Source organism: Podarcis gaigeae (assembly GCF_964106915.1).
Source record: "Podarcis gaigeae genome assembly, chromosome: 9".
NCBI lineage: Eukaryota > Metazoa > Chordata > Lepidosauria > Squamata > Lacertidae > Podarcis > Podarcis gaigeae.
The window spans coordinates 69,651,054-69,666,653 of record NC_139685.1 but is presented as its reverse complement, the minus strand read 5'-3'; the positions used below and the strand labels follow the sequence as shown (position 1 = coordinate 69,666,653).

Genomic DNA, 15,600 nt, shown 5'->3' with positions numbered 1-15,600 from the left:
AGCGCATTGCAGTAGTCCAAGTGGGAGGTAACAAGAGCATGCACCACCCACTCTGGCGAGACAGTCCACAGGCAGGTAGGGTGTCAGCCTGCATACCAGATGGAGCTGATAAACAGCTGCCCTGGACACAGAATTGACCTTATCCTCACAACCGTCCTGTGAGGTTGGTTAGGCTGAAAACGCAGCGGCTGGCACAGAGGTCACGCACCTCACCCCACTCGTAATCTATGAGGAACCTCAGGCCCAAATATGACCCTCCAGGACTCTGTATCTGGCCTTCAAGACTCGTCTCAGTCCAAAACCCTCCCCAGGCCTGCACTGTGCCCTCCCTGGGTTTTTCTGCCTGGTTTAACTGCGTCGTTCAACTCCCAAAGATGGTCCTTTCTTCCTGGGATGCAGGACAGAGTGTGTGCGCATAAAACAGGGGTCGGCAAAGTTTTTGCGGCTTGGGCCAATTCATGGTCCCACAGACGCCGTGGTGGGAACGCACACACATGCACAAATGCTCCTTCCGGCACGGAGGAGGTATGCGCAGCTTCCCGTTGGCTGTAGGAGCTTCCTGCAGCCAATGGGAAGCCACCCAGCATTGCGGAAGGCAGTCCCTCGCTCCGCTCCATGCCAGTTTAGTGTGGTGCACGGGAGCCAACCAAGTGGGTGGCAAGGGTCCATGGGCAAGTTAAACGACCCTTGTGGGACGCTTGTGGCCCATGGGCCTTCGATTGCCGACCCCTGGCATAAAACTAGACAACTGTATAAAGGGGTGTGGGTGGGTGTATGTATGTATATATATAGATACAGTGGTACCTCAGGTTAAGAATTTAATTTGTCCTGCAGGTCTGTTCTTAACCTGAAACTGTTCTTAACCTGAGGTACCACTTTAGCTAATGGGGCCTCCTGCTGCCACCGCGAGATTTCTGTTCTCATCCTGAAGCAAAGTTCTTAACCCAAGGTACTATTTCTGGGTTAGTGGAGTCTGTAACTTGAAGCGTCTGTAACCTGAAGTGTCTGTAACCCGAGAGTATAGATGATGATGATAATTTTTTTATTATTTATACCCCGCCCATCTGGCCTGGGTTTCCCCAGCCACTCTGGGCAGTTTCCAACAAAGTATTAAAATACAGTGGTCTGTTAAACATTAAAAGCTTCCCTAAACAGGGCTGCCTGGTTCCCTGTAACTTGGCTTCTCGCAGCGAGGGAACTGCCAGAAGGCCCTCAGCGCTGGACCTCAGTGTCCGGGCTGAACGATGGGGTTGGAGATGCTCCTTCAGATAGATAGATATTCATTGCTCCACCCATTTATGCCTCTGGCCCAACCACGGGCAAAGTCACCCAGAAGGGAATGTTCCGAAAAAGCTCCCCCCCACCCCTTACTGCAATGACTGCACCATGCTGGCTCCCTCTGGAAAGGATATCTGGTTGCAGAGCTGGGGAAGAAAGCCAGGAGTTTTGCAGCAGGCAAACCTAGGCTATGTTCATGTCTGAGGTGCTGGCGGTAAGAGCACAGACAAGGAGAGCAATTGTGCTCGTGGCTACAGGAACTTTGAAGCACCGCCTTTATGCCATAGAAACAAAGCAATGCAGTTATCTCTAGAACATGTGGGCAAAGGGAGCGAGGGACAAAGAACTGGAGAGTGGGGAACAAACCACAGGGTTTCTGAGACATCATGGCTTCAGCATACCAGTTGCTACGACTCACAGGTGGGCAGAGGGCTGTTGCGCTCATGTTCAGCTTGCAAGCTTCCCACAGGCCGGCAGTGTCAGAAACTGAGATATGAAGGCTAGGAGCTAAAGGGCACCTGAAACCCAGGTTATGGGCGCAGCAACAAAATGTCTAGGCGTGCTTTTTCTGTAACGAGAATGCAAAGCTGAAAACGAATGGACTGCAGCTAAAATATTACGTTCATGTTTCATATGCTCTGGTCCTTCCCTTGCCCACCCCCCTAATATTTTTAAGAGGGTCTTTTTTCCAGCCTTCAGAGAGTAGCTGGAAGTGGGGAGGCAGAAAAAGGTCCCACAGTCGTACCTTGGTTACAGATAGGTAGCCGTGTTGGTCTGCCATAGTCAAAACAAAAAAAATTCCTTCCAGTAGCACCTTAAAGACCAACTAAGTCAGTTCTTGGTATGAGCTTTCGTGTGCATGCACACTTCTTCAGATACACTGAAACAGAAGTTTCCAGACCCTTCTATATAGTGAGAAGGTGGGGAGGGGTATTACTCAGAAGGGTGGTGGAAATGGGTGATTGGCAGATAGCTGTGATGAGCCTGTTGACGACTCTTAACGACTGCAATAGGTCTTACAAGAAAAAGCAAGGGGTGAGAAGGTGAAAAATGGCTTTGTCATGTATAATGAGATAAGATAATGAGATAAGTCGTACCTTGGGTTACAGATGCTTCAGGCATGCGTTTTTTCGGGTTGCAGACTGCTGAAACCTGGAAGTACCGGAATGGGTTATTTCTGGGTTTCGGCGGTCGCACATGCACAGAAGCACTAAATCGCACTTTGTGCATGCGCAGATGCACCGAATCACAACCCGCACGTGCGCAGATGCGAGTTACGGATGCTGCAGGTTGCGAGTGTGCATCCTGCACAAATAACATTTGCAACCCAAGCATCCACTGTACTTTCCTCCCACTCTGCAGTTTTAATCTGAAATATTAGGCGCAGTAATCTGGAATATTAGGCCCAGAGCTCAGAAACTGCTCAGAAATTCCCCGTTGCAAAATGCGCCTTAGAACAATAGGAGTTTTGAACACTGCTGGTCAGCCACTGTGAGAACTAGATGGGACATTGGCCAGCAGGCTCACCTTATATTTTTACCTGTTATTTGCAGGCCACCTGTCTTCTGTAGGAGAGTGGCTTCCTTTGGCTGCTGTAATTTTTGCAGCAAGCCTTTGTCCGAAGCAGGAATCCTGATGTTTTGTAGAAGTATTTTCTTTCGCGTGTCCTGAACTACAGCTGTCTGTGCCCATGCCTCAGCTCTGTGGGAGTGCAGAAGGGGCACGGAATGTTATATTCAGTTATATTCGGTAGTGGCGCCCGCCCTGTGGAACGCCCTCCCATCAGATGTCAAAGAGATAAAGAATTACCTGACATTCAGAAGACATCTTAAGGCAGCCCTGTTAAGGGAAGTTTTTAATATGTAATGCTGTACTGTTTTTAACACTGATTGGGAGCCGCCCAGAGTGGCTGGGGAAACTCAGCCAGATGGGCGGGGTATAAATAATAAATTATTATTATTATTATTATTATTATTATTATTATTATTATTATTATAGAAACTCGGGTATATAAGCTAGGCTCCAAATGACACCTTGAATCTAGGTTGCGATTGCCGTAACAGAATGTCTGTTCACCTGGGGGTTGGACTAAATAATCCTCTGGGTCCCTTCTAACGCTACAGTTTTATGATTCTATGATCTCAGCTACAATGCTTGACTGTAGCTTGCTCTTACAACAGTTCGCTTGTCCCAGTACAGAAAGGAGAAACACACACAACGGAAATGGGAATGGTATTAGTGATGGACTAAGGCAGAGGCTTTTAAACTGCAGTCACCAACCTGGTGCCCAGAAATCTCCATGTAGTCCCAACTGGCCCTATGCCAGTAGCAAAACGCTCCTTGCACCTGGCTAATTTCAAACACTGGTTATATTGTGCACACAATTCAGTTTTTCTTGAGAATCTGTTTTCATGTACTGAATTGAGCGAGTTCCTAGTCGCTAACATCTGTAGATAGAGGCTTGAAAGTGCATAGACTGGCAATGCATGCCTTAGGAGCCAGTGTGGCTGAGGAACATCTCCAGTGATGGTGGTTGGGACCTGAATGCCATACCTCCACGAAGCTCCTTAACCCCTCCGCTTGATCAACAAAACCAGCGTAGATTATATTTAAAAATGCAGGTACATTATGAGTTGGGTTCATTTGCATTATCAGCACTTCTTGATTCAGGCTTTGAATTGCCTGGCCGCAAAATCTTTAGTTATTAAAAGTGCAGAGGGCCCTCAACCTTCTCTGCCACATTGTGGGTGTTGCTTTTTCTCTGCCTACCTCTTTTTATAGCCCTTTTGCTTCGCTCCCCTTTGCTTGCCTCCGGCTTCCTCCAGCCACCAGCTGCTCCTTCGCTCTTCCCCCTTCTTTCCCCAGTTTCCCACTCCCCCTTCCATGCTTCTCCTTAGCTCAGTATTCACATTCCACAGCGATGCAAAAGGCCACAGACACAGGCATTGCAGTCCTCTGCATCATGCCCTCATGCTATGAGGCCCTGTCAGAAATTTGGCTGTGGGTCTTCTGCACAACTGCCCAGCATGAAGAATGGAATCTGGAGCAGAGTTTGGGCTCCTGAGAATCTCCTTTTATGTGGCAGGAAAGGTCAAATTCCTACAACTGCATATCTTGGGGCTAACATCTGAAGGGAACCCCGTCCATTAACTTCACATCCCCCTACTTTTTACATGTTCACAGCCCTCTGCCCTGTTAACACATTATGGGCTGTCAGCATACATGAGTGTTGTCAGGACTGCCGCTAGGTCCCAGCTCACAGAGGACCAACGCCCAGTGGATATTATATACAAAAGTCTTTATTGAAGTTTAGTTTCCATTTCCAAGCTCTGGGCGCACAGACCCACGTCTTAACACTAGACCGGCTAAGTCCCCTCTGACTCGCTGCTAAAGCCACACCAGTTTAAGATTCTCGCTTTGCTCCACCTCCTACGCTGCTCCTTCCTACGCTGGGTCCTTCTGCCCTCTGGGGTTATCTCCTTCCTTGATTCCTCTGAAGCTGACCCCCCTGAGTCCCGCCCTTCCTTCCGGCGGGCTTTAGGACCTGGCTCCCTGTCAGGACTCCCTGCTGTGCCGCTCGCCTGTACATTTGAACTTGGCGCGCGCGCCCAGCCGGTAACCTTCCTTCTGACCGTTTCCCCGCTTCCGGATGTGGGCGTGGCCAGCCCTGCCTCCTCTCCTCCCGCTGGTGGCAAGAACACTGGTTCCGACTCCTGGGACTCCCCCTCCCCACTGCGCTCTGGTGGGGAAGATGGTCCCGATTTCCAACTGCTGCTCAGGGACTCCCCGCTGGCCCCTCCCTCTTGAGGTTTCTCCCCTGGAATCTCCCTTGCTCTGGCCATCGGTGCTCCCTTCTGCGAGTCTTCCGATTCACTAGAGAGGCTTGCGGAATGACTCTGGCAGCTGTCACTTCCTGCTCCCCCTTCGTCCTCTTCCTCCTCACTCTCCATTTGCTCCCCCTCCTGTGTCTCTCCTTCTGAACCCCTGACAAGTGTCTTTGGTGTGGAGGGCACTCGCTCATGTACAACTATTATTAATTCTTACTTACTAAATTAGTGTTCTGCCTTCAACACAAAGGTTCCCACGGTGTTCCCTAGCAGTATATTAAAAGGCACACCACAAAACCAACAATATAACACACAATACAAGAATTGTCAACCAACAATATGATACACAAATCAAAACGAAACATCAAATACCAAGAAACCGGGATTCAAACAATCCAGCATCAAAGTTTACCTCCTCAAGCAATTAACAAGCCCAGACCTCTGACCCTGGGCTTACGTGGGGCCAATGGCTTGAGGTTGGTCGTTCATACAGTCTTGAGAGTTGTCAACCACAGTGTTATCCTACTTGATCTCAAATGTTTTGTGCACTTAATGCCTTAGGCACAAAACTGCAGCTCAGAGTCTTCTCCCCAGAATGCATTTGGTTGTCTTAACTGCCTCTCATTACACTCTAGCCAAAAATAAAAATAAAATTTGGCAATCCCAGCAGCACAAGTTTCGCATTTTTAATCACTAAATCTCTCTTTTTAAGATTGAGATTTGCTGTAGGCTGTCGTTCTCCTTGTATAAAACCTCTTCTCCCCTTTAAAACCGAGGAACAGGACCTTGGGAACAGCTGTGGGGGGAATTAGCAGGTTTTTAATTTAGCTCCCAGCGTACAAACGGGATGTCCTGATAGCCGGACACTCGATCACAGCAGCTCTCAGCTCATTACAAACTGTTTTGACAAAGAAGGTTCATCTTCAGTTGAACAGCCAGCTGTGGGCAGCATCTCTGTAAAAGCACAAAGTTCAGGTCCCAGTCAGCACGTAATCAGGTTCCCTTGCCCAAAGTTGATCTGCTATAAAAGGCTATTCAAAGGTCGGGGGGTACACAATGTTGCCACATAATTTAGACCCCCTTGGGTGGATGAATAAGGGTTCATGCAGACTTCTTTTTGTGCCAAATTTCTAGGGACAGATCCATATTTCAAAGCTCTGTGTCTGAACCCTTTTTCCCTGCAAAACACCACAGAATCGTATTTTTAATCATATTATCTTGTATTTTTATGCTGCGAACCTCCCCCTGAGATCTTTGGATGAAGGATGGTCGTCTTCTTCTTCTTCTACTACTACTACTACTACTACTACTACTACTACTACTACTACTACTAGATCAATGGAGGACTGCACCTTTGGGGGATGAAGTCAAACTGTCGGCAGGTTGCAGCAGGCTGTAGAGACTGATATGGGAAAATCATGGGGAATGGGACTCTTGGGAACAAGGGACCCCGAGGGTCATTTAGTCCAACCCCTTGCAATGCAGGGAGAGACATGTTTTGTTGCAGCTGGGGCAGGTTAAGGTGTCTGGTTGTGCTGCTGTCGATGCACCATGGCGTTTCTTCCCTTTCTGCTCCTCCCAGCGGTCATTCCTCCTCTGGTCACTGCTATTGTCTTGTCTCCAGACAGTCAATAAATAATAAAACAAACCAACAAATAAAATAATAATCGGACCCAACGACAGTCTGCAGAAAACCCGAATTGCCATTTGTTCCGATTCAGCCGGGTTTTCCTGGGGAAAGCAGTGGGGCAAAAGGGAAGCCCTTTGAAGCATGGACCTAGAAAGCAAAGGGCAAAAATGGTAAGGCTTGTATTCACAGTGTACCTTTGAAGTACATCATTTCCTTCAAAGAATCCTGGGTGCTGCAGTTTATCCATCAGAGAGTTATGATTCCCAGCAAGCTTTAGCAAACCACAGTGCCCAGAATTCTTTGAAGGGGAAAATGTGCTTCAAATGTGCTTTATAAAGTTATATATAGCATGAGTGCAGTCCAAGTGCACAGGCTGGGTCACATTTTTCAAACATGGCAATACCTACCTGCCCTGTGTAGTGTGCCAGCCTGCAGCCTACTATGTGAAACTTTATTGGCCGAGGGAGCTGGTGTACAGCTTCTGGGTCATGTGGCCAGCATGACTAAGCCGCTTCTGGTGAACCAGAGCAGCGCACGGAAACGCCGTTTACCTTCCCGCCGGAGCGGTACCTATTTATCTACTTGCACTTTGATGTGCTTTCGAACTGCTAGGTTGGCAGGAGCAGGGACCGAGCAATGGGAGCTCATCCCCTTGCTGGAATTTGAACTGCTGACCTTCTGATCAGCAAGTCCTAGGCTCTGTGGTTTAACCCACAGCGCCACACTCGTCCCTCATCTTGACCTGTACTTGCCATGATTTACACAAGATGGTGGACAGGGGGTGATTGAAGGACTTGGAAAGAAACCTAATCCTCTTCCTCTCCTGTTGATACCTTGGCTTTTGGTTTTAGTGTGTTTGAGGGGAAGACTGGTCTTATAACTGCACTGGAAGTCACCTTGACGAAAACCCTATAATGGCAGTTGCATCCGGGTTTGAAATGTGATTCTTCTGTTTTCAGCTACAAGCCCATTGTGGAATACATAGATGCCCAGTTTGAAGCCTACCTGCAGGAGGAACTGAAGATCAAGCGCTCCCTCTTTAACTACCACGACACCAGGATTCACGCTTGCTTATACTTCATCGCACCTACCGGCCACTCGCTGAAATCTCTTGATTTGGTCACCATGAAGAAGCTCGACAGTAAGGTACTCCACTTCTCACCTTGATGAGACCTTGCCTTGCTAGTCGCACAGTTATAACAGCGAAGCATATTTCTGTTGCGGAGAATTGTGGAGCGAAATAAAAATGCCATGCTAATTCACTTAATGGTAAGAAGCTTTGAGAGCGAGAGGTGGCGTTTTGATGGAGGGGCAGGATTCTGAAACTGTGGCGGATGCCACAGCTGTTTGGCCCCCAATGTGCTTCCTCCCCACGCCCAGAATTGTGCTTATTCACAGTGGCGTAGCGTGGGTGGTGCAGGGGGGGCCGGCCGCACCGGGTGCAACATCTGGGGGGGTAGAGTTAGGAGGCGCAAATCCACGGTTTAGGGGGTGCAAATTACTTGCCTTGCCCCGGGTGCTGACAACCCACGCTACGCCACTGCTTATTCAAATTCAGGCAGATTTACTTAAAACCTACAGTTAATCAACTGAAATGCTCCTTTAAAAAGTAATTTCAAAAATGGTTCTGGATTCCGCCCCCTGCCAGAATAGACATTTGCTGAAAATAAGGCCGTTAATTTTGGCACAAGTTTGTTGGGTTTTGGGTGTTTTTTTTTTGCTTTTCTTCCAAATAAGGATTAGCAGGAAGTGAGTTTATATAATATAAGAGGATTGTCTAGCACTGTCTGTAGTTAAAAAGCTCTTGATTTCTGGGTCAATATTAACATCATCTCTACCAGGGTTGTTGTTTTTGTAAAAAAACAAATCCTCTGGTTTTATAGAAGGAAATTGCACCGAAGCAGTCCTTAACCTTGCTGCTTACGTGTGGTTCCTTCTTTTCCCTTACAAATGATCGACCTCATAAAGCTAGAGAGAAACCCAGTTTGTGGCCCTGGAAGCATATTGCGAATCACTTGCATAGCACTAAAGAAAGTCCTCAAGATGCTTTACCTTTTGCACAACCTTGTGTATTTATATAAAGTCTCATAGGACCTAGTAGGGCTTTCTGCTAAGTAAGTAGGTGTTGCAGCTGCAGCCCTGATCTGCTCTGTTTCCCAGCAACCCTGTGACTATTGTTCCCACTTTATGCATAGGAAACTAATCTGAAAAAACAAGTGATATTTCCTAAGACTGTTTAGTGGTCTTGCTTGACTGCCATGGTAAACTGTGGTTTGTTGTGATGCAAACGAGCCTGTGCAAGCCTTGGACTTTCCCCTCCCTTCTTCCAGCACCTTGCTCTTCCATTTTTAGCTGTTCTCATTTTAGCATCATGCCTGAATGCAGAAGAAACTGTGGTTTGCCTTAACTGTGGCTTACTAAAGTGTGCCAACTTCAAACTTTGCTTTACCGAAGTAGGATTGTTTCAACAAACCTTTGTTATGATAATGACAATGGTAACAATCATTACGATGTAATGATAAAGCTAAGAAAAAAACAGTGAAATGCAAGCTTCTGATCTCCTTGCAGTTGTGTCTGTGGTCGGGGACCGCATGAACTTGAGGTGTGCACGGGTTTCACTTAATTCACTTAAATTCTCTCAGAGCCAGACCACTGAGCCTCTGGCAGATTTCAAACAGGTTTCCATATGCAGCTGAACTTTCTTCTTTCCAGCTCACATTCAGAATATTCATGTGTGTGCACAGATAGCAGCACCCAAGGAGCCCAAAGGCTCTTAGAATTCAAATTCATGGTCGCGCTATCTCCTTTTGTTTGAAATGCGTTACTATAGTCTGGGTGAGACACAGCATTTCCTGTTCACCACCTCTGTAGAAAGCAGAGAGGAAACAGCTACTTGTGTGTGACTTCTATTTATGGCCAACTCCTTTGCTCTGAAATGCAAATTGGTGGATCTTATCTGTTTCACTGCCGGTGTAGCTAATTAAGAAAAGAAAAAGAAGGAAATGAGAAGATAGGCTGCACAAAGGTTTGCAATTCACATTCAAGGGTATTTGATAAGGTCTTCATTCACCACAACTTCATAACCTGAATTCCATCACCTGGAAAGCTTGGCTTGGCTTTGTATTGAACAAAATAGACGGTACACGTGAAATGGAAGAAGCGTAGTTAGATCTGCCAGCCTGGCATTTTTATGGGTGATAGCTGTGTGAAGAGAATAGCTTGGGGCAGGTTTAAATGCTAAAGCCACCATCGAGGGCAGTGGCAATTGGCCTTGTGGGATGATAATTCCTTTGCAAGCAGAGCTCCCTGATGGTGCCGATCAGCTGATTGGTGCTGATAGCAAGCCCCCCTGGAATTGATTGTGTTGTAAATAAAAATCTGCCCTTTTTTCCCTTATGGGGTATCCAGGAGCCCGTATAGAGTCCTTACGTAGGTTCCCTATTGGTAGGAGAAAATAACAAAGGCCAACCAGAGAATATTGAGAAGCAAAGCAGCTAATAAGCCTGATCTTTATTGATCTGTTGCAACAGGGTCCTCACTCACCACACGCAGGAGGGAGGAGGAACCCAGAACCAAGGTGTGCCTGCCCTTATATAGACATTTTAAATTCCCTGCCCTCCATACATCACAGAAGGGGTGTAACCTAAGACCACCCCCCAGATACATCATACCTACACCACAGAAAAGGCGGTCGACAGCAGAAATCTGAGTGTGTTGTTTATCTCTTCTGACAGGTTACCTGTTTAATGGTCGCTTGATTGGATTGCCTGGGGAGCCTGGACAGTCTTTTGTAATGTTAAATACTTAGTTCCTGGGCCAGGTCACAGGCTCACACCCTATTCATATCTTAAATGTGCCCTTAAGACAGGATTTGTGAGGAAGGAGACAGTGGGGAGGCCTTTCCATTTTCCTTTGACCTTGCAGAGAAAACATTTGGTCAGTTTGGGAATCAAAAATGGTTTCAGGTCGGTCTTCCTGTGCTGATCTATGTAGGTGCTTGGTTGGTACGCTTATGAACATTACCATATATCTAAGACCTCAAAATTCCTATCACACTTGTACTGAGGAGTTCCCCATATAGGGGACTCCCTTGTGTAGCTGGGGGGGGGCTTGCTATCAGTGAGCCCTGCTCCGTTTATTTCCAAGGATGGAATCCTAACAGCCCCTGCAAACAGCGCTTCCAAAGGGCTTGCTGCCTTGCGTCAGGGGACCGACAGGTATCTGCCAAACCTGGTCTGCAGGGTGTGGGGAATTAAGAAATTGGCCTGCCAGTTCCACACCCCTACCATAATTGGCAGGAAGCAGCTGCAGCTCTTCCTTGTCAAATAATCAGAGCTCAGGGTTCAAGTGCAAGGGGCCTATCTGTCCCAGGAGCTTCTCTGTTCTAACTCAGCGGAGCTGGACTTGCTTTCATATTCAGTCAGTTATAGTGGGAGATATTCCAGCACATGTTGTTGTTGTTTAGTTGTGTCTGTAAATTTTGTAAGAAAAATAAATAAGCTAATGCTGCAAGGCAAGTTGATAGAACTGGAAATATACATATGCCAAGTTGTGCCTCTTCCTCACCCTGGTGAATTCCTCACAAACTTTGTTGTTGTTTAGTCATTTAGTCATGTCCGACTCTTCGTGACCCCATGGACCAGAGCACGCCAGGCACTCCTGTCTTCCACTGCCTCCTGCAGTTTGGTCAAACTCATGCTGGTCGCTTCGAGAACACTATCCAACCATCTCGTCCTCTGTCGTCCCCTTCTCCTTGTGCCCTCCATCTTTCCCAACATCAGGGTCTTTTCCAGGGAGTCTTCTCTTCTCATGAGGTGGCCAAAATATTGGAGCCTCAGCTTCACGATCTGTCCTTCCAGTGAGCACTCAGGGCTGATTTCCTTAAGAATGGAGAGGTTTGATCTTCTTGCAGTCCATGGGACTCTCAAGAGTCTGCTCCAGCACCATAATTCAAAAGCATCAATTCTTCGGCGATCAGCCTTCTTTATGGTCCAGCACATAATAAGGGTTAATATTGTCCAGGCAAAAGAAAAAGGGAAAGGAAAACTGTGTATGAGTTTGGTTTCATACAAAAGGGTTGGGCATCCTTTTGATTTGCTGCCATTCTCCTCCTCCTGCTTTCCATTGGAGAGTCCCTGCATCACCAGCCACCGGCGCAGTATGACTGATTGCTCTCTGTTTGCATTGCAGGTGAACATCATCCCCATAATCGCCAAAGCTGACACCATTGCGAAAAACGAGCTGCATAAATTCAAGAGCAAAATCATGAGCGAGCTGGTCAGCAACGGAGTCCAGATCTATCAGTTCCCGACGGACGAAGAGACAGTGGCCGAGATTAATGCCACAATGAGTGTAAGCCTTGTTTTCCTTTTATCCTCCATCCCTGCTCTTGAAAGACATGGGAATATAGGAAGTTGCCTTATACAGAGTCAGGCCACTGGCCCATCTAACTCAGTACACTGACTGGCAACATTTCTCCAGGGTTTCACATCAAGGTCTCTCTCTCAGACCGACCTGGAGATGCTGGGGATTGAACCTAAAATCTTCTGCATTCAAAACAGATCCTCTAACCTCTGGGCTATGTCCAGGCCGTGTTGTGTCACTCTTTGGCTTTCTAAGCCAACTACACCTTGGATGCAGCCTAGAGCTTATCCACACTTAACCTTTCCTCCACTCTTTCCAGGAATGGTCCACAATTTAAAACTCTGTGTCCGAGCCCCATCCCACCACCCACCCACCCGTTTTTGGTTTTTTTTGCTCCAGAGCTTTCTCCTCAAAAACTGCTCCTTAAAGCTCAATAGGTGCAAACATCACCCAGTTGGCATTTGTTCCAATTCAATTTTAAAGAGTGGTTTCCTCTGCGAAAGCTCAGAGCCAATAAAAACACCCAAAACCGCTTTAGCATGAGGCATTAAAGCGCTGGTCTCTACCTGGAAAGAGTGGAGCAAAAGGATAATAATAATAATAATAATACAGTTCTTGAATGTAATCCATTCCGGAAGACTGTTCGAGTTCCAAAACGTTCTAAAACTGAGGCACAAAGGGCTGTCTGCAAATTCAACTGAGAAAATTGAACAAGACGCAGCGGAAGCTGTTCAATTTCCAAGGCGTGTTTGAAAATGAAAGCATTTACTTCCGGGTTTTCGGCATTCATTAGTCAGCGGAGACGTTCAAGAACCGAAGTAGAACAGTAATTATTATTATTATTATTATTATTATTATTATTATTATTATTATTATTTATACCCCGCCCATCTGGCTGGGTTTCCCCAGCCACTCTGGGCGGCTTCCAACAAAGTGTTAAAATACAGTGGTCTGTTAAACATTAAAAGCTTCCCTAGACAGGGCTGCCTTCAGATGTCTTCTAAAAGTCTGGTAGTTGTTCTTCTCTTTGACATCTGGTGGGAGGGCGTTCCACAGGGCGGGTGCCACCACCGAGAAGGCCCTCTGCCTGGTTCCCTGTAACTTGGCTTCTCACAGTGAGGGAACTGCCAGAAGGCCCTTGGCACTGGACCTATCTAGCAAAACAGGAATTGTTGGTTTGACTACATTTTAAATATCCCACACCAGATGTTTCTGGGATGCCCACAAGCAGGACCTGAGTGTAACATTGGCAGCTCCCGGCAACTGGTACGCAGAGGCACTCTGCCTCTGACAATGGAGGTGGAGTTGTGGCTAGTAGCTACGGAGAGCCTTCTCCTCCATGAGTTAGACTCCTCATTTTGTCACTGCAATGCAAGTAAATGGGGAAGACTTCTTTTCCTGGCTCTCCAGCTCTGCTGATGGTGAGAGAGACAGAAGAGCTCAAATGTGTGAGGAGAAGTAGGTGGGGCTGGAGGCTGCCCCATGGCGATGCTGCTTGGCCATAGCTGCAGTGTGGAGTAGAAGCTGCCCCAGTGTGGGTGCTTGTGACAAGGCGACAGGGAGCAGGGAGGAGAGACGGTTATTCCAGCCACAGAAATGTCCAAGCGGCAGCTGTCCTGCACAGCATGTAAGCAAGAGCCTTTCTCCACCCATCTGCCCAGCTCTTGGCTCTTCTCCCGCCCCAGACTGGGCATGGCCCCTGGCCTTCCCCCAAAATGCAAGCCAGCCCTTCAGAATTGCACACAGCGTAATGAAAACACCACCTGGACGAGTCCCGAGAGACCGAAAACAGACCCAGCTTCCTCTTGGCTTTGGCTCTCGTTTCTAAACACACAATATCCTGGACGGGGAAGAATCCCAAGTGCATCTTTTATGGCCAAGTGGGCTGGGCTAGGCGCATCTTTTTTCGGCACAAGCTCAGCTGCTGTTTACTGGCGGATTCCAAGAGCTCCAGTGTGGTTTTGAGGTTTTTTGGTTTGGAGCTTAGGAAATGCAGGAGGAAATGAAGTGCGCTGTTCTGGCCAGTCCAGGGGGCCGTGTGTCTTGTCTGTCTCAATGCATTGCATGGTTAGAAGCTCAGTGAAGAGTTGACCGTATGCAGAAATGCTCAGGAAGTAGTGGTCCATAGGCCAAATGTATTGCGCTTTCTACCCTTCTGACTCCAGAGACAGAAGTGGGTAGGGTGGGTGGATGAGCAGTAAAACAGTACGTTTCCAAGCACAGTTCAAACGGCCTTGGTCGAGTATATCTGAAGGAGCGTCTCCACCCCCATTGTTCTGCCCGGACAATGAGGTCCAGCGCCGAGGGCCTTCTGGCGGTTTCCTCACTGCGAGAAGCCAAGTTACAGGGAACCAAGCAGAGGGCCTTCTCGGTGGTGGCACCCAACCTGTGAAACGCCCTCCCACCAGATGTCAAAGAGAACAACAACTACCAGACTTTTAGAAGACATCTGAAGGCAGCCCTGTTTAGGGAAGCTTTTAATGTTTGATATATTACGGTATTTTAATATTTTGTTGGAAGCCGCCCAAAGCAGCGGGCTATAAATATATTATTATTATTATTATTATTATTATTATTATTATTATTATTATTATTATTATGTGGCTCATTGGAAAGGCTGTGTTCTTCCATCCCACATTCTCTTCTCCAAAGGGGTCCTCCAGCAAAACAAACTGCTGAGCAAAGGACATGAAAACTTCAGCTTTACGTACCTGAAAGAATGCTTTCAGTTCAGACATCACCCCAAACCATGTTTTCTCCAGCCACAGTTTAGAAGCCAGATGATGGTTGGACCCTTCCAACCACATGAGGGGACACAATCCTGTTTTCTGTGGCCCACCTTCCTCTCAAGGCAGAGATACAATTCAGCTGTGGCTTGTCCAGTCAATACATCGATTCATTCATGAAGTGCTTCCTGTGAAATATCTCAGAAGAGAGTTAACAATAAAAACATCGGTAAAACAATTTCGTCTGTACAAAACCCCCCAGTTAAGGCGATGTCACTTATGAGCAGTTTGAAAACCAATATGAATGCTTTGGGCCCAACCACACAATGCTATTGCATGGAGGTATTGTTTATAGGCTTCCCATAGGCATCTGGTTGGCTGCTGCAATAATTAATTAATTAATTAATTAATTAATTAATTAATTAATAATTTGTACCCCGCCCATCTGGCTGGGTCTCCCCAGCCACTCTGGGTGGCTTCCAACAAAGATTAAAAATATATTAAAATGTCACACATTAAAAACTTCCCTTCAGATGTCTTCTAAATGTCCGGTAGTTGTTTATTTCCTTGACATCTGGTGGGAGGGCGTTCCACAGGGTGGGTGCCACTACCGAGAAGGCCCTCTGCCTGGTTCCCTGTAGCTTTGCTTCTCGCAGTGAGGGAACCGCCAGAAGGCCCTCTGCCACAGGGGCTGGATAAAACTGGCCGTGGGGTCAGATTAGGCCCCCAAAACAGACTTTGGACGTGCCTGCACTGAGTGATCTTGCTGCATCCT

At 47.2% G+C, this 15,600-nt stretch overlaps 1 protein-coding gene across 11 annotated transcripts in view; it reads left to right on the top strand.

The window, feature by feature from the left end:
- The window catches only part of SEPTIN11 (septin 11), a 104,264-nt gene that overhangs the window by 52,159 nt on the left and 36,505 nt on the right, over positions 1–15,600 (top strand). For all 11 annotated transcript variants that reach the window (XR_014568355.1, XR_014568356.1, XR_014568357.1 and 8 more), the window contains exons 4-5: positions 7,695–7,881; positions 11,926–12,087. Coding sequence is in view for 7 of the 11 variants with exons in the window: in XM_083756690.1 (XP_083612816.1) it covers positions 7,695–7,881; positions 11,926–12,087 (349 nt within the window). In the remaining 4 variants the exon portion in view is untranslated. The remainder of the gene's footprint in view (positions 1–7,694; positions 7,882–11,925; positions 12,088–15,600) is intronic.